The sequence below is a fragment of the Rhinolophus sinicus genome, linkage group LG02, assembly GCF_036562045.2.
Source record: "Rhinolophus sinicus isolate RSC01 linkage group LG02, ASM3656204v1, whole genome shotgun sequence".
NCBI lineage: Eukaryota > Metazoa > Chordata > Mammalia > Chiroptera > Rhinolophidae > Rhinolophus > Rhinolophus sinicus.
Window position 1 is genome coordinate 2,660,774 of NC_133752.1, and position 23,295 is coordinate 2,684,068.

The following is a 23,295-nucleotide window of genomic DNA, read 5'->3' on the forward strand; positions in this document are numbered from 1 at the left end:
GCTAATCAGATGTGCAGGATGAGCCCCGAGACCCTCTGGCACCCCCCAGCTCAGCAACACCCAGCATTTGTCAGCACACCCTTGGTGGCAGCAGATAGCAGGGTGCAGCGGCCAGTTGGAGGGCGAGTTACCAATCACACCAGTAAAACCACACTGATGCTCACCCTTTGACCCACAGCCCCACCTCTGGGAATTCACTCTGCAGGCACCTGCCCGCGTGTGAGATGGCGGGGCAACAGGTGTGGACACTCTATAATAGCAACAGCCCGGAAAGAACCCGGGTGTTCAGCAGCTCGCACCCCAGCCCTGCACTGCGCAGCGGGCACAGGTTCTCTGTGCTGCTAAGGAAGCTCTCCCAGACGCGTGAAGGAGAAAGCAAGCTGCCAGGTGACAGGTATGTTGTGCTGTGCTACCTGCCGTGGTCCAAAGAGCCTTAGAATCCACTCTTATGTGCTAGCACCTGTGGAAAGAAACTGGGGCAGGGTAAATAAATGAATGTGGGGGTGGTGAGTAGGGGTGGCAGCAGCGGGATTTTAGCGTGGGGGATTTGTGTGATTCTGGGATGGTGGATACATGACACTGCTCTTGTCAAAAGACACTACAACTTTGCAGCACGAAGCGTGAACCTTAGTGTACGCAAACAAGAAAAGTGTGAGGAAGACGGGAAATCCCAGGATGGATGCAGAGTGTGGCAAACAGTGAAGGGCATGAAAAATGTATAAAACAGCCTCACTGGCGGGTGGGGGGAGGTGCCACCTGAGCAGCTTGACGATGGGTGGAGTCTGAGTCTAAAGACAAGGGAACAGCTCGTATGTACTGGGCTCTCGCTGACGACACTGTTCCCCACGGGGGCCTGGGTTACAGGCTCTCGTGCTTCTACATCTGGCCTGAACAGCTGGAATGTGCACAGTTACATAAATGGATGGTGGGTGGATGGTAGAAGCCAGCTATGTCACTGTCGGAGTGGGAGTTGGAGACAATCAGCGGGAGGAGGCTGGAAAGATCCACGTGGAGATGGGTCGGAGTTGGAGACGTCAGTGTGAATTCACAGTTCACTTAGAATAGACACTCATGTTACATACAGAGATACTTATTGTAATAGATGTGGATATGCACATACATACTATGTGCATAAATACGTACACTCATCCACTCACAGACGTTGTATACACATGGGTTAGCATGCTCGTTCTCATGGATACGTGTGTATATGAGCTAGTAAAGCTATCCTTGTAGGTATGTGTTGACACATGGCTTAGTGTGCTCACAGATGTGTCTATATTCACAGGTTAGTATACATTATACTTGTAGATACAGGAGTTGGCATACACATTTATATCTCCATGCTCTGTCAGCTGACAGGTCCTAAGAGAAAAGACACCAGGTAGCAGCAAAAACACCCAGAGCACAGAGAGATCTTGGTTTCTAAGACTACTCTCCAACAACAGAAGTCAGGACTCTTGGAGAAATGACTAATTCTAGGGCTGGGCCAGGAAATACAGAAGATGAGCCCAGCTCATAGTGCCAGAAAAGTAAGGAATGAATGAATGAATGAATGAATGAATGAATGAATGAAATCCCAGTGATGGAGCATGTCAAAGGGACACAGGAGCCAACTGAGAGCTCCCAAGGCCCAAAGCTGGAACAATGGAGAAACACAATGAATAACATAATACTGGCGTATAAACCATAGTGTAAAGCAAACATCCACGAGTCCATGCTGATATGAATAAATGAGTCAATAAATCAATGGGGCGGGGAGGCAAATCTCCGTGCAGAAGAATTCCCAATAATTTACGTAGACAGTCGCCCCCAAGGAGGGGAGCCGCCCCCTACTCCTCAGGTGTGGGCTGTGCTCGGTGACTCCTCCCTAAGAGAACGGTGTGCAAGTGGGAGGCGAGACCTGGCCCGTGGACAGTCCTGGCCAACACGGCGACCTCGGCCAGGGGATCCAGGTCCACGTCACAGTGATAGGTCATGTGGACAGCACGTGCCCTTGACCTGCTGGGGTCAGAAGGGCGCGTCACCTCTGTGGTCTTCCTCCCAGGAACCTAACCCCAGTCTAATCAGGAGAAAAATCAGACAAATCCTAAGTGAGGGGCGTTTTACAAAATACTTGACCAGGATTCCTCAAAACCGTCAAGGTCCTGAAAAACAAGGAGGGACCTACGGAGGCACGATGACTAAATGTCATGTGACGTCCTGGATGAGCTCCCAGGACAGGAAAAGGACATCAGGAAAAAACAAAGGAAATAGGAATAAAGTACGGACTTTACTTAATACTAATGGATCAATATTGGTTCATTAGTTGTGGCAAATGTCCCACAGGAATGCAGGGTGTTCCAAACACGGGAGGCTGTGTGTGTGTCTGTGGCGGGGCGGGGAGGCATGAAACCTCTGTGCTAGCTTCCCCATTGTTTTACAAATCTAAAACGGTTCTAAAAAAAAAAATCAAGTCTATCGTTAAAAGTCCCAGTAAGAGGGAACACACTTCACGTGTGTGGAGAGAGAACAGTTAAGGCCTGAACAGACAACACACCCTGTGGAATGGGGCTGCCTAGGGCCGTGTCCCAGGGCCACTTGCTGTGTGGCCTTGGGCCAGTGCCGAGTGTGTCTGTGCCAAACGTCCCTCAGACGTAAATAAAGGGGCAGAGCCTGGCTCTCCTTACTGTTCTGAAGCATTGGGGAAACTGAGGCAGGCCTTTGGACAAGCACCCCAGTGCCAGCCGCTCCCTGCCAGTGATGTGGGGCAGGTCGTGCCACCCGGAACCTCAGTTCGCTTCTCTAAATGAGGATAAGGAGAGGCCCCTCCACGGTACCTGAGAATCCCGTAAACCAAACTCTGCCTGGGGCTGCGTGGGAAGAAGATTCCCATAATCCTGTGGGACAGGGAGGAAGGGTCACCAGGCTCACTGTTCATGTGGACAAACTGCGGTTCGGAGACACGCAGCCTCGCCGGGGGCCACGAGCTGCCCACTCACTCTGGGTCAGCCTGTGCGAGTCCTCGGGAGGGTCCCAGGACAGTGGCGGCAGAGCTTCTCCTTCACCCCCTCCAGGTCAGAGCCCCACCCCTCTCTCCATTGCCTCTTCCCTGTTCAAAACCTACTCTCAGGCCCACCCCCAAGGGAAGGGGGCGTTCTCAGGGCTGCAGGGACTCTGGCACCTGGGGGAAGTTGAGGAGCAGACCCCTCCCCACAGAGGGCAGGACCTGGCCCTGGCCTGCAGCCCAGGGGCCCCTGCTCCTGTCCAGTGTCACTGGTCTGTATCTGCTGACCATGTGTGGACACTGTGCTGGCCTCCAGCATGACACTCTCATCTTGCAGATGGGGAAACTGAGGTTCAATGGGGTGAAGTCACTTGCTCAGACTCTCAGCCAGTACCAGAATCCCCAGGGCCACTGTCTTCTGGGCCCTCACAAGGTCCCCCGACCCGCGGGGAGGTGCCTTCCCACCTTACAATTGCCCCCTTGACAACGTCCAGCTCCACCTGCCAGGCTGTTGGTCCCTTTCTCAGAAGTGGGGACAGGAGACTGGCCCTTTCTCGGCCACTTGAACTCCAGCCTGGAGTGGCACTGCCTCGCTGCTCCCTGCCCAGGCCGGTTTTGGGGTACACCCTCCATGCGCACACCCCCTGGCCCCACATGTCTTGACAGGTGACCCTGAGTGTGGGAGACCGCAGCATGGGGTGGCTCCTGCCAGGGCAGACCCAGCCCAGTGGTATAGAACTTACCCTGTCAGAGGACAGTCGCTGCCAAGGAAGGGAGGGAGGGCGGCTCCCCGGGCCCCTGAGGACAGTCTCCACGGAGCAGCCAGGCCAGGGAAGTGAACATTTTCAGCCAGGCTCCAATCAGGTGGCCTGAGCTGTCAGCCCGAGGCATTGGCTGCGGCCATGGCCGGCCCGCCCCGCCAGGAAGGGGCCCAGTCTCCGGAATGACCTTCCTCCTTCTTCTCCCTTATCAGCCATCGGCCATCGGAAGTGTCAGCAATCCCGGTCAGCATTCCGGAGCCAGCATTCCTGAGCGAGGTGGGGAGGAGCTGAGGCAGGCAGGCAGACGGCTCCCAGGACCTGCCTGGTGTGCTGGGGCTGTGGGGATGCCTGGGGACTGGTGCCACCTGCCAGCTCTCAGGCCTCACAGAGGAAGGGGCGGGGCCCCGGGACGGCTGCTAGGGCTGCCCCATAGCTGGGCTGAGGAGAGCTGGCCACTCTTGCTTGGGCCTTGAGGGCAGCGGCTGGGGAGTTCACCAAATGTTTATTGAGCACCTACTGTGTGCTGGGCCCACTGTGAGGCCTGCAGTGGGTCAGTGAAAGTGGGCAGCCTCTCTGTGTGGTGTCCAGAGGGACTGGCTCCCAAACCTACTCTGGGTGAGTCTCCTGGGGCGTCCTTAAAGTTACAGATTCTGGACTCCAGGTCCCCCGCCTCAGGCTCCCCCTGGGCAGGGCCCAGAAATCTGGACTTTTAACAAGTTCCCAAGTGGTCTTTGTCATCAGGCAAGTCTGAGCACCCCTGTCCCACATGGCGCTCCTGCCATTGAACATTCAATCAGGTGGGCAGAGTCCTCTGGGGCCTGTGACAGACACTGCCTCCCTTGCCCCTCTGAAGACCCCTGAATCACCAGGGGTGGGGCTACCACCGCCACCATTGGCTGTGTGACTACAGGCAAGTTCCTTAACCTCTCTGTGCCTCCCTTCCCTCGTCTTTGAAATCTAAGAACAGTAGATACTTGGCCTACCTCATCAGTGTTAATGATAAGTAAGGGAGTTTGTAAATGCTGAGGGCTCAAAACAGTGTTCTCCACCCCCCAGCCCTAAGTGCCACGTGCTCACAGTCGTATATACCAGATGTGTGTGTATTATGAGGCACCCTAGTGATTCTCTCAGCCATCTGAGGTGATTTGTACTCTTACAGGGGAAGAGCTGGCTCAGCCAGGAGGCGGGAAGAGCTGGGCAGGAGCTGCCCATTCCGTTCTCCTTACCAATGTGGGTGGATGGATGGATGGATGAATGTGGTACAGGGTGTCTGACACTGTTCTTTGCTCTGAATTATGAGAGCCTGGAATAGGTCTCTGCACCGCCCTGCTGGCTGGCATCTGATAGCCGCTGGCTGTCACAGCTCCTGACACACTCCCTGCAATCCAGAGCCCTGGGCTTTCTTCCCACAAACCCTCTCGTGTTTGCCCTGTGTGTGGCCCAGTATGTGGCGATGTGTGGCGCTGTCCTAAGACCTCAGGCCTGTGAGTGTCACCAGCAGCCCTCAGGCCAGTGGCGTGGAGCTGAGACTCCTGAATTCATTTTCAACAATTGAAAGGGTAGAGATTGCACAGTTAAAACCAGACATCTGGCTATTCTGGAAAATCCAGGAAGCCTGGCCAGGTGGGCAGCATTCCACCAAACCACATGGCGGATCTAAGGGTCTGCTGCTACTTTGTGGGGGACGAGCTCTCCAACACTCACGAGTACACCAGGCGCTCCACTGGCCCACTAGTGGGTGCCCTGTAGGGGTTGAGCTGTGACCCCGCTTCTCTGGGCCTGGTGGGGGTCCAGCAACCAAGCCCTGGCACCCTGGAATTCCTGGAGACCCCCAAGCTCTTAGAGCTGTAGGACCCCACTAGTGTCCAGGGGACTGTGCTTGTCACTAAGCCAGGGGTCCAGGCCTGGGGACTTGGAGGTGGTTAGGTCCTGGGCCATCCTCCTCCAGAGGCCCTTGCCCAGGTTGGGGGCCTTCATGGGCCCAGTAACGTGGACAGAATTTACCCTGGAAGTCCCCAGGCTGGGGTCCCACCGTGGGATTTACCACCATTGACGTCTCTGATTCTGGAAGCTCGTTTGTGCTGGAGATTCGGTCCTCTGCCCTCCGCTCGCCTGGCGGGTCCTCTCATGGAGCCGAGCTATGTCAGGAGCCCTGCATTTTTGATCCCAGCTTCATTGCAGACAATACACCTTGCTGTGGTCCTCAGTGTCCCCATCTGCAAAGCGGAAGGGGCTGGGCTGGGAGCTCTCTGAGGATCAGAGTTACGGAGAAGGCACCTGCTCAGCGGCCAGGCTCCTCTCCACTCCCCACGCTCACTCGTCCTGGCTGAGGGGTGCAGGAGGCCTGTGAGCCGGCGTGGGCATGTGGTGACGGAACGCCTCTCCTTTCTCTTTCTGTGAGAATTCTCGCCACCGTATGGCAGTCTCACATCTGCCTCCTTCAGGGACTCAGCATTCAGACAGGAAGTGCAAGGGCTTCTTGATGTAAACGATGACATGTGTCAATCGTCTTGACTTGGGGACTGCCATTCTGGAGCCCAAAATTCATTTATGAACAAACAAATCGCCTAAACCTAAACTTCTTGTCTTATCCTTTTACCGGATTAGAAATCTTGCTTAAAAAGACTCACGCCATGTGCACCTTCCTTTCACCCCCTGTGACCTAAAGGCCTGGCCAGGCCACCCCATTAGCCCGAGAGTGAGCCAACCTGACTGGGGGTGTTTTCAGGGCACATTTCCTACAACGTGGAGGAGCTGGGGCGAGTGATGAAAGGGGAAGTTGGCCCTACGGGGTAGGAAGTACCACTCAGAGTAGAACGACCTACGAGAAGCTAGAAGATTCTAGAAAAGGAACGTGTATTGCTAGGCCCAGATCCCCAGGGCCAGGGCAGCGAAGCTCTGCATTAAATGGACACTTGGTCTGTTTCCTTCTGAGACAAGCCAGCTCTGGGGCTGTGTCCAGAGAAGACATAAACAGGCAAAGGAAAGGCTGTAACCTACCTGGCTGGGCGGAGACAGGTGTGAACCCATCAGCAGATTTCTGCACAAAAGCCCCAAGGCAACAAGGACTTGAACTTGTGTTTGAAGGGCTGTCCTCACCACTCGTTGTGAGGCAGCCGGGACTTTCCGCAGGGCTGGCATCCACCCAGCCCAGGGGGCAATAGGCACGAGCTGGGCAAGTGCTGTCCCTGGTGGCAGAATAAATAGTGACTTCATGAAAATATTCTCAATACTTCTCCAAGGACAGGGGAAGGAATTTCAAAACACCATGGGTGGAAGGAGAATTGACTCTGGGTGGTGAACACACAATGGGATTTATAGATGATGTAATACAGAATTGTACACCTGAAATCTATGTAATTTTACTAACAATTGTCACCCCAATAAATTAAAAAAAACAAAAGCAAAAAACCACCATGGGAGTTTGCAGGCCATTTGTGCTTTTAAAAGTGCTCTTTAGAGGGAGAAAGAGTGGAGAGAAGACTACACCACCTTCGCTGTGGTCACCAGAGTAACGTGGTCAGATGATTACGTGTTCGCTGTGCTCTGTCTGTGTTTTCCGTGTGTATCACGTTTATAATCAGGAGACGATTAGTTTTGTAATCAGAAAGAAGGAGATCTGTATGATAGTAAGAGCCATCTTTTGGGAGCAAGTTTATAAATGAGTGTTTCTGAGCAAGCATATGAGCCCAGAGATGGGCACAGCAGGCCGCAGGCCCTCGAAATTTAGACTCCAGGGGCCTCTGCCCGGTGCCAGACCCCCAGCTTCCCGTTTTCCATTCGTTAGGATGTCACCTGCTCATGGTGTCTGCCCCAAGCCCCATTGGGAACAATTGTGGATGAGCCCTGGGAGTTCGAGAGGGGGGCATTTCTTTCTCTGAGTGATTTTGAGCAAGTCCCTCCCCCTCTGGGCCTCAGTTTCCCGTCTTTAGACAGAGGCGTCAGTCAGGCCATCTCCCTGCAGGTCCTGTGTTCCCACACTCAGTCCAAACCTGGAGGAGCAGCTACCGCCCACCACTGCCCTCTAGTGGAAAAGAAGAAGATTGACCGCACAGCGACCGCAGCGGTCACTCTGGGACCTGCGCTGGGCTAAGACCCTGGGGGCGAGCTCAGTGGGAGGGCCCAGTGCCGGGAGAACGCATTCCTGTGATCGCCCCCTTGATAGATGAGAGGGACGTGGCTTTCCCAGGAAGTGCTGAGCTGGGTTCTCCTGGCTCGCCCCACTTGCTGCTCTCTGATTCTTAATTCTACAATAGTAGCGCCGACAGAGAAAACCAGCCGAAGAAAAAGTCTTATAAGAGTTTATTTAACCCAAACCTATGCTAATTCCCAGGAAGCAGAATCTCAACGGATTGAGAAAGTGCTCCGGAGAGCGGCAGTTTTGCAGCTTATTTTATACATTGGAATCAAAGGAGGAGACGTGAGGAGGGTTGTGTGGGATCCACTGGTGGTGCGGGGGTGGGAGGAAGCGAAGGGGGAATCTCTGGGATTGGAGCAAAGTAAAATGGAGAGACACGTGCGTCTTCCACACTGGTGGGTCCGGGACAGTAAACTTTCACGGAACTGGAGATGCATGTGGGCAACACGGTAACATGTGGGCTGTGCTCTGGTGTCTTCAAGGAATCTGGGAAAGGAGATGACTCTGACATTTCAAAGGTGTGTTGCCTCAGATGCACAAAGACAACAGACGGTTTCAAAGGGAAAGACTGACCTTTGTCAGGAGGCTACAGGCCCAGGACGTGACTGCCCCCCAGGACCCGCTTTTAGTCAGGAATTTTTACATTCAGGCCACCCGGTGTGGTTCCTGCGTCTCTGGGTTTGTAGGGCCCGCCCGCCATGTGGGCCTCCCCTGAGCTTGTCGGGTGTAGTATGTGGCCCCTTTTCGGCCACAATATTAGTAATTAAAGAGGTCCCTCGTCCGGGAGACCAGGGTGGTCATTGCCGCCAGGTCCTCAGAACAACGCTGGAATGAGAGGTGAGCAGGGAGAAGCGCTGGGTAAATTTCGCAGGTGAGGTTCATGACAATCTTCCGGAAAAGCCATCCCTTTCTCACAGCCCCGCAGAGCAGCCTCAGGGAGCACAGCTTTTGTAGGGGACCTTTCCCTGCCCTCAAGACGTAAGTGTGTACACGCGCAAAGTCGGGGCATGAAGGGTTGAGAGATGACAAGCTATCTTGCCTGATCGGCTTGGGGGTCTGGTGGTGACGTGGGACCAGAGGCTGGTCTGCTGCACGAGACTCAGGACAAGAGCTGGTCTCACTGTCAGGGACCCTGCCTCTGAGTCCCCTGCTGGGCATGTGCCTAAGTTGTCATCGACAAGTGGGGACATGGGAAATTGGGGTCACATGGCTAGGAGAGTCTGGTGCATTCTGGCCTGCACGGGCCATGTGTGACTTTGTTCCTCTGGCCTCAGTTTGTCCTCTCCAGCTGTGAGCCCCTAGATGTGAACTTTCCTCCCAGGCCCTTATAGGGGGGATGATACTGGGTTGAGTTGTGCCCCCCAAAAAAATATGCTCAAGTCCTAACCCCTGGGACCTGTGAATATGACCTCATTTGGAAATAAGGCCTTCATGCATAGATGTAATTAGCTAAGATGAGGTCACACTGGGTTAGGGTGGGCCGTGACCCAAGGACCTGTGATCTTTGAAGGAGGGGAGACTGACACACAGAGAAGGCTGTGTGAAGGCAGAGTAGGGAGTGGAGTGATGCTGCCACAAGCCAAGGACACCAAGGATGGCCAGGAGCCCCAGAAGCTAGAGAGAGAGGAGGGAACCTCCCCTTGAGCTATCAGCTAAGCATGCCCGCCAGTGCCTTGGTTTTAGGTGTCACGCCTCCAGGGCAGTGAGAGAACAAATTTCTGTTGTTTACGTCCCCCAGTTTGTGGTACTTTGTTATGCAGCCCCAAGAAGCTAGTCCAGCTCACATTCCAGTTACCCCTGGAGGGCCCAGACCAGCTCTTCTCTCTTGTTTCCAGCACACGGTACATGGTAGGTGCTCAGCAAATGCATCGCCTCACCTCTGAACTTGCTCTTCTCCCTCACTCTCTATTTCTCTCACGTCATCCTGACTCTCTTTGTTTCTGCTCGCACAGGCACAGAATTAAATTATAATAATGACTTTTTGTTCACCAGCCAATAATCTGAGGTTTGCATCATGTGAGCTGTTTCCAGAATCAGGCCCGTATAGCCTACTTCATTCCATCACTTGTAACAAACCCTCTGTCATGATTTTCTGTGATGGCCAAATGTTGCCAAGTCCGCAAACCACTCAGTTAACTGCCAACTGAAATTATGCAATAGACTGGGCTGCTATGGAGAATCAATTACATAAAACCCACACCAGTGCATGTCCGCTTTCCATCGTGCCTGCAGAATTCAGGTGAACCATAGGTGCGTGGTGATGAGGTTGGGCCTGAATTGGCTGAGTAATCCTGGTTTGTGGACCTGCGTTTGGGAGAGCAAGATGTGAGTCACATGTTATTTTTACTCCTGGTTTCACATGGCATGGTTTAAATTATTGAGTGGTTGGAAAGATCCCACAATGAAATCATATTTCATCTGTTTCTCCATTTGGCTGTGAAGTAAATCAATTCACGGGCTGTATTTGGAGGTGAAGAAAGGACAGAGGAAACTGCAGTTTGTTGAGAGAATGCCCGGAGGTGCCCTGGGTGATCCGGGTCCCCTGGAAGCTGTCAGCTTCTGCTGGACACCATGTGCCCACAGCCAGCAGGATTTCTGCACAGCTGGGTATTCAGGCCGATGCCTTTTCTAGACCAGGCCCCAGGTGAGACCAGATATACTGTGGGCTCCATGGCCGAAGTAATTTATGGGAGGTCTCAGCGGACCCAGGGCGAGCTCAGGAATGTTGGGAAGGGGCTCAGGGGGTCTGACCTCTTTCATTTGGCTTGCTGATTGAGGGGCATCAAAGGGAACCATGGAGGGGAGCTCGCTGACCCTGCAGTTCAGTGGCCACACCCTTCTGTGCGGCAGACCCTGGGATACCCAGAGACCCCGGCATGTCCTGAAGACCCCAGGACAAGCTGAGCCTAGCCCTACCTGGGAGGCCTGATGTCTGGGTTGGGAGCCAGACAGGACTAAGGAGTGATGTGGCAGTGACAGTCAAGGCCTCAGGGAGCAGAGGTGCCCCTGGTTTAGCTGGGGGGGGGGGGTCACAGGGGCTTCTCCAAGAAGAGAGTCTGCAGCAAAGTCTAGAGTGTGAGACCGAGATCTCCAGGTGAGGGAGGGCATTTCCAACAGTGCAGGGACAGAGGGCCTGGTGTGTTTTGGATCTGGTGGGTCCCTCTGTGCTGTGCTGTGCTCCTCATCCTGGGCGCAGGCCTCTCACCGCATTGCCGAGCCTCCCCACTGCCCTGTGCTGGTGAACACAGATCAGGAAGGGCGCTGTGTCACAGGCTCTCTGTTCCTAAGGGCCGAGGGTGCATCCCAGCTCCTCCACTCAGCAATAGTTTGCATTTTGGTAAAGGCCTCAGTTTCCCCACCTGTAAAATGGGATGATGATGATGATGATGATGATGATGAAGGTGGAGGTTCTCTGGCACAACAGCCCTTGTCATGACAGTGCCTCACCTGGTTGGCCCTGGGCATCCTCCTCAGGTGCAGTGTCATACTCACCCTCAGCTCCCTCTACCTGAGCATGAGTCTGGACCCAGAGGGTTAGACAAAACCCCTCCCTCTAGGCTATTCTGCCCCAGATAAGCAGACCCCGGCCCATGGGTCGCTGGCCCCTTTCCCTCCCACACCCTCCTGCACCGGCCTCAAGAAACCGACCTGCACCCTCACCTGAGCCAGACGGTGTGAGGTCGGCACTATGGCCGGCCCCAGCCTGCCCGAGTCCCGCGCCGCCACTCGGCATTCTCCACGTCTCAAGACCGCCATGCCTCCACCAAGGGAACAAGACTTTTTCAGGACAAATGACCCTGCTTGTGAAGCCATCTGCAGACCCGTGGGGCAGTGACAGGTGCCTGTGCGTGTCACCGGGGCATTTATCACAACATGAAAACAGGGCCTTCACCCACAGGTCACTGGACTCCTTTCTCAGGAAGCTGCACCCGGCACAGCCCAGGCAGGGAAAATATTCCACAGACACACCAGGAATGGCTGTGTTTTTCAACAGAGCAGGTGGTTTTATATATTTAACAGACATTTGTAAAAGCATATATTTGCATTTATTATTTTTGTGTTTTATGATCACCTTTGGATTACCAAGGATAGAACCCCCAAATTATCACCTGGTACCCACAGGAGAGCAGAGTTTGGCTTGCAGGGCTTGATCCCGGAACCCATTGGGCCAGGGTGCTGAGGTTACCCTCCCCATATTCTGTCCCTCCCTCACCAGAACAATCCATACTACACGATAAGTGGTTAGGACACTGAGAAGACGTGGGGTGGGGTGCAGCTCCCGTGTTTGCCCCAGAGTCCTACCCCACTCTTGCCATCCTCTCCTGGCCTCCTGCTGGCACCAGGCAGGTCCCTGGTGGGCCCAGGTGCTCTGACATGTCAGCCCTGATTGTACCACAGTCGTCCTGGGGCCCAGGTTTCAACAAGGAGATTCCCGGGCACAAAGCAGGGGAAAGATGGAAATGCCACCTCTAAGTGCTACCAAATCCCAACTACAGCCTTGAGAGTGGAAGAGGCTGCAGGCGTAGAGCCCAAGACCCATCCTGGAGGGACAAAGGCCAGTGCCGCCGGCTGGGGGCTCCCACCAGGGGATCTAGTCCCAAGGTCCCTTGGAAAGCTCTGCCCGTCCTACACTTCCCCAGAGTGTCTCCAAGCCGGTAGGAAAGAAGGCCAGAGCCCTCCTTTAGGGGTCATGGGAAAGGTCAAACCAAATGAAATATGTCCATGGTATTTAGGTGGGAATGATGAGGCAAAGGTGTGTGTGGCAAGAGGGGCCTTGGTGCTGGAGGGAGGGGCCCCACTGCCTAGGGTACCCACCTATGAGAGGCTTGAAAGAATCTCCCCCAATGAAATGAGATGAACAGTCCCCAGGGAGAACATGTGACAAGTGCTTGATGTGGGAGGGGCCCTCAAGGAGCAGGGGTGGCCCCTACACTGCCTTCCTGGAGTGACCTGGGCCACGCAGGGCATCCCTTCTGTCTGCAGGAGGCGTGAGCTGGGCAGCAGAAGTGTGGGAGGCAACCAAGGGAGGCTCCTGCTGCCCTGTGGCCCCGCCTTCTTCATCTATACCCATCAAGCTGCAGCTCTTCCTCTAAATGCACTTTTCATAAATGTTGAAAGGATCTTGGTTTGACTGTTAGCCTGTTTGGGGCTTCCTCGTGTCAAGGAGCTGCTCGAAGGCCCTCTGACACCCCTCCCTTGAAAAGCAGGTGGCAGCATTTTCTACAGTGATTCATGTGACTTGTGAAACAAATTCTTGTCTATTTTCTTCACTAGAACAGTGCCCAGTACACTAAAGGTATTAAATACTTGGTGGATGCATGGATGGATGATGGATGGATGGATGGGTGGATGGATGGATAAATGTTGGGTAGGTGGGTGGATGGGTGGATGGAAGGAAAACGTGAGAAAAGGTAACAGTCTTTAAGGTTAGTGACGGCACATGTTTCTCCCTGGTCTGTTTCAATAACAATAATGACACCATTTATTGAGCCAAGCACTTTGAACTGTTTTCTTATATTACTCATTTATTCTCCTAACATCCCTCTGAGACAGGTACTGAGGTTTGAAGAATAAGGAAACTGAGACACAGAGAGCAAGCAAGCTGCCCGAGGTCGCAACTGGGATGAGAACCAAAGTCAGTTCAATGTGTGCAAACCAAGCAGTCTCAGGGGGCTTGTACAGCAGGAGGAGACTGAGCAGGCCTGCCCCCCTTGGAGTCCACCTTGCTGGGGAACAACCGGAGGGAGGGCAGAGGGAGTGGTGGCACAGCTACAGGACCTGTGCCAGGCCTCTCCCTTGCCACTAACTTGCTGGGTGACTCTGGCCAGGATCTCTGTGGGCCTTAGGTTCTGCCCTCGTGAAAGAATGTGCCAGAACTCCATGACCCTGAAGTCCCTCCAGGTTGAATAGTGCTGTGACTCCCCTTCCCTGCCTCGTTTGAAGGTGCGGGCTCAGAGAAGCAGGGCCGGCTCCATCGGGGGCCTGGGTGGCCAGAGGGAAGGCTGAGCTCTGGAACCAGCCAGGAACTGGCCACTCACGTCCACCCTCTGACTCATAGGGACTCGGGAGCAAGTGCCCGCCCACACCTTGGTTTCTCCCTTGGGCAACTGGTGTGATGGTGACGTCCCCGCCAATCTCACCGGGCTGTGTGTAGGAAACCATAGACCCTCAGGAGGCTCGTAAGAGCCTTGGGAGACATGGGGGCTGATGCTTCTGCCAGGGAGGAAACAGGCTGTGGGGGAGCTTGACGGAGAGCTGCTTAAAGAGGGGGAGGGGGGCAGGGGTGCGCCCACCCCCTCTCCTGCCCTCCATCCTTCTGTCCCTTTACTCAACAGATATTTGTGGAATGCCCACTTTGTACCAGGCCCAGTGCACGGCGCTGAGAACAATAATAATAGCCCAATGATATCAAAGACATTTATGGATCTCATCTCATGCACTAGCTCCTGTCATCCTCAGAACTATCCTAAAAGGTGGGGATGGCTATCAGGTCCAATGGTGAGCACTGAGGCACAGAGTTAGGCACCTTGATGAGCAGATGGAGAAGCCAGGCTCCCCACCAGGCGGTCAGACCCTGGGGGCTTCCAAACCTTAGTGGCTGGCATCTGCCGCAGCCAGGACCAATGACTCAAATGTGATGCTCTCAGCCAACAGTGGGTCCTTCACTGAACCACTTCACAGGTTGGGCTGTGATGCCCAGAGGGGAAGGGACTTGCTCAGGCCACACCACTGAAACGGGGCAGCTGGGTTGGGAACATGGCATCTGACCCCTCCCAGTGTTCCTTCCATCATGTCACACTTGTGTTATGGGCACAAGGCCCCAGCGGGCGGGCACCAGAGCCTTGCAGCTGCTGACCCAGCCACCCAGCCAGGCCTCCCGGGTTTCTAGGGTGTGTGGGCCTGGGGCCATTTGGCCTTGGCCTTGGCTGGCTCTGCAAGACTTCGGCTCCCCCCAGGAACCATGGCAACCGGGGAGGAATATCTCCTCCTGCCTCTGTATCCCATTCAAAGTCCACATTTTCTGTGGCCAGCCCTCGATCCTTTGTGGCCCCTCTCCCCATGCAGTGCCAGGTCCCAGAGATTCTGCCTCCTGAACGCTCATCCGTCCAGGCCCTCTGTACTCTCTGCAGCCCCCTTTCGTCAGTACAAGGCAACAGTGGGCTCCACCTGCTCCCACCCGGGGGCTTTCCCTCTCCTGTACCCATCCCCTGTGCCGCGTGCCTGACGTCACTGCAGGGAGACTGGGAACGGGGCCTGCCCTGGACCTGGGGGGGGGGGGGTGACGCGTCCCCTCCTTGGGCGCCACCCCAGCCAGACTAAGGCGCCAGCCAAAGCGGCGCGCCGGGAACCTAGGGTGTGCAGCCCTAGACCTGGAGTCAGGAGCCCTGCGTCCGTATCGCAGACTGCTCAAGCCTCGCCGGGGAGGTGGGCAAATCCTGCCGTGCCCCGCCCCTGCCTCAGTTTCCCTCTCCGAAAACTGGGGAAAGAGGGGGTTGGCCGAGGAGGTCTTCAAGGCCCCTAGCGACTCAACAAGAGCTGCACCAAGCTCGCTTTCTCCTAGGGCGCCCTCCTCGCTATCCCCGGGTTTCCAAGAGCCGGCGGTAGCCAGGCAGCCAGCGAGACCACCAGCAAGGCCTCGGTGACAGCTCCGCAGACCCACGAGCAGCTGGGGAGGCCGCAGCGGCGGCGTCCGTTTGCGCACGCGCGGGACGTGCGGCCTGCCGGGACTTGCAGTCCGTCGGTGCGGCGGCTGGGGCCTGAAGGCGGAGCGCTGGGGTCGCAGCGCCTACACTTCCCAAGGTGCGCCCCGCCCGCGGCGCGGCGGGGGTGGAGAGGGGCGGGGTCGCCCGGGGGCGGGGCGCGAGGGGCGGGGCGCGAGGAGCGGGGCGCGAGGGGCGGGGCCGGCGCGCGAAGAGGCTGCGGCGACGCTGCGGGCAGGCGCGGCTGTGCGCTGAGCCGCCGGCCGGTGGAAGGACCGACTATCGCGCCGCTGAGCGCGGCACCTGCGGCCAGGAGCGTCGGGCTGCAGCAGCGCCCGGACGGCCCGACTAGAAGCTGCCGCTGAGATGAGTGCAGGTGAGTGCCGGGGCCAGGGACCGGCTGGTCCCAGAGCCGGGTCGCGGCGCAGCAACGACTGGGGGAGCTGCACCTGCAGCACGGAGGGAAATCGCCCAGCGGCTCCACCCAACTTTTGCTCTAGGGTCTTGCAGTCCAGAGGGTCCTGCGCCCCGGGCGTGTAGCGCTGCGGCGCAGACGGGCGATCCCCCTTCCCACCGCGCCGGCTGCGTGGCTGCGCTGGGCTGTCTGGAAGGCGCCACTCCTGTGCTTCTCGCAGGTCCGGGGGCTCCGCAGGCTGCAGTGGGCGGCCGGGGTCCCGGCGAGCGGCGCCGAGCCGCAGACCGTGACACGGAGAGCTGAGATAATGGCATGGGGGGCTTTGCGGCAGGGGCCGCCGCCCTTGCGGGGCTCCCGCAGAGCCTAGGTCCTGGGTCGGGGGCGTCAGGCCGAGCCCACGCGCCCTGGGCTCGCCCGCGGCAGATTTGGGGGCGCGGAGCCCACAGGTGTGAGCGACTTGCCCGGATCTCAGCGCTTGGTCTCCGGCGCCTCACCCCTGCGCATCCCGCTGGTGCCTCCCGCGCCGCACCCACCAGATCTGACCGCCTCTGTGTGGCCTCTGTGCGGCATTGGAAAATCCCACATCGTCACAGGCCAGCTGCGCCTAAAGCGCTTGGGGAAACTGAGACCTGGAGCCAGGGGGCCTTGGCGGATGAGTCTGGACTTGGCCTGAGAACCCTGGTTTTGAGAGGCTTCTGGGGCCCGGCCCTGGGCCGAGGGCTTGTCTGGACGTTCCCCGGCAGGGTGGGGCCTGTCACCCCATTTTTCAGGGTGCGACTGAGGCTCACAAGCTTATCTCTTGCTCCGTTCCCACAGCGGGGCGGAGAGTCGAACCGGGTGCTCCCAGGAGCTCTTTCATCTGACCCTGTCTCTGCACAGACTGCAGTTTGGCTCTTGGAGGACGTGCAACAACCAGTGGGGACAGCTGCTTCCCTGGGGAGGGGGATCAGGCTGGGGAGGGAGTATGCATTCAGTGAGTGCTTACTGTGTGCGCTCAGCCTGGGGTGCTGTTTCCAGGGACTTCCCCGGGGAAAGAGTCCCCTTCCCCTCCCAACCAAGGAAAGAGGGACACTGGCAGTGGGCGTTTGGAGTGGCTGGGAGCAAATGGCAGGCTGTAGGAGACAGAATTCTCTAGAAGAGGGTTTCTGAAATGGCCAACCTGTTATCCGGAGGTGGCTTGGGAGCAAGGCACCCGCAGACTCTGCAGGGCCTCCAGACACACTTATTTAATGGGAGACCAGCATAATGGCAGGGTGCACACAGAGTAATTTTGGGCTCTCTGTGGCCATAATTGATACCCATGGCCCTCCTATAAACTGGGAGAACCCTGGAAGGAGCCTTCATCCCTCCCCATTGGTGGTTGTCCTGGGAGAAGGGGTATGTGGGCATTGCGGGCCGTGGGGGTCATGGCTGGAAAGAGCAAGGGGACAGGGATTGAACCATGGTGACCACCTGGTGGTCTTGGGCACCTTCCTGAGCTTGGCTTCCTGACATATAGAAACAGTCATGCTGGTTATCTGGAGAGGATAAGGTACGAGTGAGAAACCCCGCGCACAGTAGGTCCTTAATAGCTTAGGTGGATGTTGCCAGTTCACCTTCGTCTTCCTGAGTGAATCAGCTCTTTGGAACTAGCAGGGAGCATGCTCTCCCATCCACCTGTCGCTCATGCCCCAGCCCTGTCGCCAGCCCATTATTTGCATAGAAGTAATTTTGACTACACCTGAGGTGGGGGAGAGCCGTATGGTCCCTTGTCCCTGGCACTTGGCTCTAATGTCCGGCCACTGTGCACATGTGGCAAGTCTGGGGCTTCCATCATCCAGGGAGGTCCCCTGATGGCCCTCCCCGTGGAAGGCTGGCATCCTTCTGGAGCTCTGCACCAGCAGGTGGCTGGGGATCATGTGGCCTCGTCTCCAGCTGCTGAGATGGGCTGGATAGTCCAAGCTTGTACAGAGGCAACCTGTACAACCTCCCCTTTAGGAGGGTCCCCTTTCCTTTATGCCATCAGGCTGCAGGAGTGTCTTCCCTCAGCCTGATAACGAGGACACCTTTGAGATGGCTCACGTGGCATCAAGGCCCCATGCAGTCACCTACTTGTTTTGTTGCTTGTTGATTTCGAGTGGCCAGGGAAATTAGGAGACAGTGTTCTGCGCCGACAGGCCTGGATCCCAGTCCCGCGCACTCGCTGTGGGCTCCCTGCGCCAGTTTCCCTGCTGTGTGGAGGGAATGTCCTTAGCTCCGCCCGAAGTGCCGGCCCACACATGGTGGGGCCCAGTAGATGACGATGAGTGTGGTGGTGGCTTCATAACATCGCAGCCCACGTGGTTACAACGGGACAAGGTGGGGCAGAGAAAAGAACCTGAATTGGGAGGGGCTCCTGTGCCAGCTCTGCCACCCATGGGCGCCAGGTCCTTGAGCAAGACCCATGCTTTCTCTGACCCTCTTGTCCTCCCCGGGTGGCTGCAGGTCTGCGAGGCAGGATCCCCAGGTGGTCAGAAGTTCGTGGAGGGTTTACTGTTCTTCCAGGGCTGCCCTAACAAGGTACCAAAGGAAGACCGGGAGCTTAAACGGTGGAAATGTATCTTCTCACACTTCTGGAGGCCGGAAGTCCAAGATCAAGGAGTGGGCAGGGTTAGATTCTTCTAGGGCCTCTCTCCTAGGCTTGTAGATGGCCGCCTTCTCCCTGTGTCCTCACATGGTCGTCCCTCTGTGTGTGTCTGTGTCCTAATCTCTTCTTATAAGGACACCAGGCATACTGGAGTCAGGCCCATCCCAATGACCTCATTTTACCTTAATTACCTCTATAAAGGTCTTATCTCTAAATACAGTCCCAGTCTGAGGTCCTGTGGGGTTAGGACTTCCATATATGGATTTTGGGGGGACACAATTCAGCTTATAACAGGGGTGCAGGGCCAGGTGGACAGCCTGGATATCTGGCTCAGTCAGCTTCCGTTCCCATGGCGACTGTGTTAGCATCATGGAGCTAGAAGGGACCTGGAGGATCCTCCAGTACAAACCCACCCATCGTCCCTGAGGGAAATCTGAGGCCTGTCCAGGGTCAAGGAGAGTAAGTGACGGAACGAGAACCTGAGCCCTAGTCCCCTACTCTTTTGGCGCAGGTCCCAGTATTGGGACAGACACACAGTCCTTCACCTAACCCGAGTGTAGGCAGTGATGTAGCCACAGAGATGGTCCCCTCAGCGTTACTAGTAACAGCACAAAGGCAGAAACCGCCTGAATGTGGAGGGAGTGATGACGTATTAGCCATGCAATCGTTCATTCAGCCAACAAATGTTTACACTAAATGCCTCCTGTGTGCCAAGCTCTGCTGCAGGCCCCGGCAGTCAGAAAATGACGAGAACAAACAAAAACCCGTATCCTCCTGACATGCATTCTGGGGGTGGAGGGGCGGGGAGCGGTCTAGAACTGCACGTGAGAAGTTTTTAATGTTAGGGGAACATGCTTACGAAAAGTTTAATTTAGAAACCAAATTGCATGTCATGTGTGATGTCAACTCTACAAAAACAACACAGGAGAAAAGACTAGAGGGAACTACATCACGGTGTCAGCAGGGGCCCTCCTCTGCGGCAGGCGGGAGAAAGCCAGGTCTTCCCCACCTGCGTCTGTATGCTGTCCGTGACTTTCCTGAGTTTCCTTCATTGTGTGTGCTTTGCTTTTACAATGAGGAATCAAGAAAAGCATCATACCCCGGTCTAAGGCATGCATGCTCTGGTTTAGAAGTTCGTGACTTGGTGAGCAGTCCGGGTGATGCCATGCCACAGGGGCCACTGTCCCTGGCGGGGAATGACAGCATCACGGAGCGTCACACAGGTAGTGGCTCTCGTGCCAGGTTCCCTGTGTGACTCCATCTGAATTCAGTGCAGCAGAAGGCAGATCCCCCTGACCCAGAAAGTCAGCAGAACTTGCATCTGAAAGGGATGGGCGTTGCCCAGGAACCAGCCCAGCCTGGGCATCACCTAGCTCTGAACTGGTTTGCCCTGATGTTCAGGGTCCCTTCCTACCTGGCCACCTAAGACCTTTTGATTCTTTATGGTTTCTGTCGATGACGTAGTCTGGGGAGAGTTGACGTCTTTTCTAGCCTCAAGTCCTGAGTTTGAAGAACTCATGCAAAGTCCAGTCTTACTGTCCCAGAAAAGGGAGTGTGACGCTCGCTTACGGAGAAGTTGCCTGTCCCACACGCTGACCCTCCAGAGTATGCTCTGGGTCGTGGGAGAGCTGTGAGCTGGCGAGAGGAAATCGGCAACTCCAGGTGGTGAGAGGAGAGGGCAGGAAGGGGTCCAGCCTGTGGAGAGATCTGCCCTGCCACTGTCCTCACGGCCAGGCCAGCCCAGTTGCTGGCAGTACCAGCTGCCGGGGCTCTGGGCTGCTGGCCGGAAGCCTGACCCCCGACCCCTCCTCTGTACAGACATGGGGCTTCCTTGCGCTCCTTGTTTGCCTCGGCAGCACAAGGTAAGGCTTCCCCTGAACTTGGGTCTCTGAGGCTCAAATTCCAGCTCTGCCACCTGCCAGCATTATTGATTATTGAACCTCTCTGTGCTTTCAATGCCACCTCCCCCGGGTCTTCATTGGGACCAAGGGTGCCAAGTGCTTGGCACTTGAGAAACGCTCAAAAAGGCAGTTAAAACATAGGAAAACATAGGTGGTGTTTAGAAGGCAGCTCATACTTTTAGATGATGACCATGTGGTCTTGTGAGATGCTGAGGGGACCAGCCAGATGTGTGCCAGCTGCCACGGGCTGCCCTGAAGCAGCAGGCCTCGAGGCTGCTGGTACGCAGCGCAGAGCAACCTGAGTGCAGCGTGTCTGTTTACTCGGGGATGTTTCCACTACCACTGTCTCTAGGGTGTCGGCAGCGCCCTGCTTTGGATGTCATGGCAGCTGTGCCTCACAGGGTGGTCCCTGGGGCCCTGCGCCCGGCCAGACACTCCTGCAATCCCGGCCGGGGCTGAGGGGGGTCACAGTGTTTGTTGGGGCTCCTGGGTATCCCCACTGCAGATGGAGACACAGATGTCCAGGGCCTGGCATCATGTCACCCCATTTGTAAACGACAGCTGGATTTGAACCCCAGTCTGCCCAGACACACGCATCTCCCCGGCTGGGTGGCACTGTCTGTCTCCCCCCACGCCCCCACTATACGCATTAGCTGGCTGCCATGGTGACTTACTGGCCCCTTGTAAAGTGTGGCTGAGTGGGATGGGTAAGACTTGATTCATCTGGGGCAGCACGATAATGCTTCTTAGGAAGGGGAGTATTACACATCCCATCGTCTCACCTGGGCCATGAAGCATTGTCCTATCTCCCAGGTATTTTACCTGCCTACACAGAGCCCGGAGGGCAGAGCCAGCCCCGCTGCAGGCCCATGTGCCTTGGCAGTGCATGCTCTCTCCTCTGCTGCCCATGGGGGCTCCTGCCTGGCTCATGGCACAGCCCCCAGAATCCACTCTAAGACAGTTTGGACCATGAGAGTTTCACCATATCAAACCCACGTGCCTCCCTGCGGCCTTGACCCTCTGGCCCTGGACTCTCAGCCCCACCCACCCAGACTTCTGTGTGGCCTTGGGTGGCTGTCTTCCCTCTGCACCTCCATGTAGCCATCTGTAGAAATGGGGCCCACTGTTACCCTCATATGTGTGACAGTGCTGTCCCCTCCACTGTCCCCAGTGAGACCGTCTGGGTTGGAGACTATGCCATGGGTTCAGGGAAAATTCCGTGTTAGCCATGAGGTCTCCCATCTCCCTTCTCCACCAGGGAGACCTTATGTGACATTTTCACTTTGCCTTTACGCCAAGGATCTTGGTGTGAGGGGAGTTCTGGACAGCCTGCCAGGGAAGTGACATCCACAGGCCTGATACTGAGCTGGCAGAGTGGCTTTGGGGTCAGACACACCCGGGCGGCAGTCTCAGGTGTCACCTGCTAGTTGTGTTCCTGTAACCAGATGGCTTAACTACTCTCTGCCTCGGTTTCCCCACCTAGAAAGTAGAGCTAATAGCCCCTGCATTTCCAGATTGCTCATGTGTTTGGGGTGTCAATGGCTGGGGTGTCAATGGCTGGGGCACAGGAATCAGGTAGAGTGGGCTTCACGGCAGCCGTACACGCCCTCCACGGCTTGGGCCAAACCTGAAACTGCTCCCTGCATGGCCCACTGTGCCGTCAGCTGACACAGTCAGCCAGGCTGCAGCTTGTCTCCCCGTGTCACTGGTTCTGCTCCCTCCCCTGCCCAGCCTGCCGCAGTCCTATTTACAGCTCCTGTCTGTCCCTGTCCCCGGGGAGCTGGGCGCTCCCGTCCTCCCGTCCTCCGGCGTGTGGTCGTCAGTGCCGCTCAGGGCTTCACTGCGCCCGGCTGCTGGCCGCCCTCACTGCCAGCTCTGCTCCACCCTGTGTGCAGCACACACCGTGCTCTCCCGGCTTCGGTTTCCTCATGCATAGAACGAGGCTTTGGAGACATGATCTGGCAACACGATTCCAGCCAGCAGAACAAGAAACCGACGCCCAGTGTCACTGCAGTGCATAGCGTGCTGGCTCCTGTCCCCGCTGGGTGTCTGTCCCCAGCACAGGGCTGGGCCTCTGACTTGCTCCTGTCCGGTGGTCCACACACGGGCTGCCACGGGACGGGGGTTCCATGCAAGCCCGTCCAGTGAAGGAGGGACAATGGCTGGAGCTCAGGGCCCCGCCTCATGCTCAGCCTCCTCTGTTTGCTGTCGTTCCGGGTCCGGGGCTCACAGCCAGACCTCTCTGCCCCTCTGCCCCACCTTGGACGTCCCCCAGGCTCTTACTGGGAAATGACGTCTCCAAGGCCCCAGCTGGTGCTGCAGCTGGGCCTGACGTTCTAAGAAGGAAGAATTGCAAGGACCAACCCCAGAGCCCCCACTTCAGCTTGGAGCTGAGTTTCAAATGCTTGAAGACCCCTTCGTCCTGCAGCTGTTTCATTTTAGGTTCCTGAGTGACTGGGGGCTTGGGTGCAGGTGGTGGACCTGGGAGGCCATCCCAGGGAGCAAGGGAGAGTGACAAGGGTGAGATGGGGAGTGGGATCCAGGGCGTGTTGGATGGGTGGGTGGCCACTACCACTGTCATGCTCCATGATGCTGTCACTCCCCACCAAAGGACAATGGCCCCTGTGGAATGGCGTTGTCCAGACCGCACACTGAGTTATGGACTCCTAAACCAGAGTGTGCCCCCCTTAGACCTGGAAGTACCCCAACCCCAGACATCTGTGCAGTTGTGAATTGCCCACATGTGCAGGCACTCCCTAGCTCTGGGGGCACAGTCTCACCCCCCAGGG

At 56.4% G+C, this 23,295-nt stretch overlaps 2 protein-coding genes across 23 annotated transcripts in view; one reads left to right on the forward strand and one right to left on the reverse strand.

Annotated features, from left to right (window-relative positions):
- SH3TC1 (SH3 domain and tetratricopeptide repeats 1) overlaps positions 1 to 4,048 on the reverse strand; it is a 44,800-nt gene extending 40,752 nt beyond the window's left edge. The window contains exon 1 of the mRNA XM_019711525.2: positions 3,730 to 4,048. The gene's annotated coding sequence lies outside the window, so the exon portion shown is untranslated. The remainder of the gene's footprint in view (positions 1 to 3,729) is intronic.
- An 11,722-nt stretch (positions 4,049 to 15,770) lies between these two features.
- The window catches only part of ABLIM2 (actin binding LIM protein family member 2), a 125,038-nt gene continuing 117,513 nt past the window's right edge, over positions 15,771 to 23,295 (forward strand). For 19 of the 22 annotated variants that reach the window (XR_012492392.1, XR_012492402.1, XR_012492403.1 and 16 more), the window contains exon 1: positions 15,794 to 15,961. Coding sequence is in view for 3 of the 22 variants with exons in the window: in XM_074320852.1 (XP_074176953.1) it covers positions 15,952 to 15,961 (10 nt within the window). In the remaining 19 variants the exon portion in view is untranslated. Of the gene's footprint in view, positions 15,962 to 23,295 lie in introns of all 22 variants that reach the window. The other 3 variants (XR_012492397.1, XR_012492395.1, XM_074320867.1) reach the window with 1 other exon arrangement.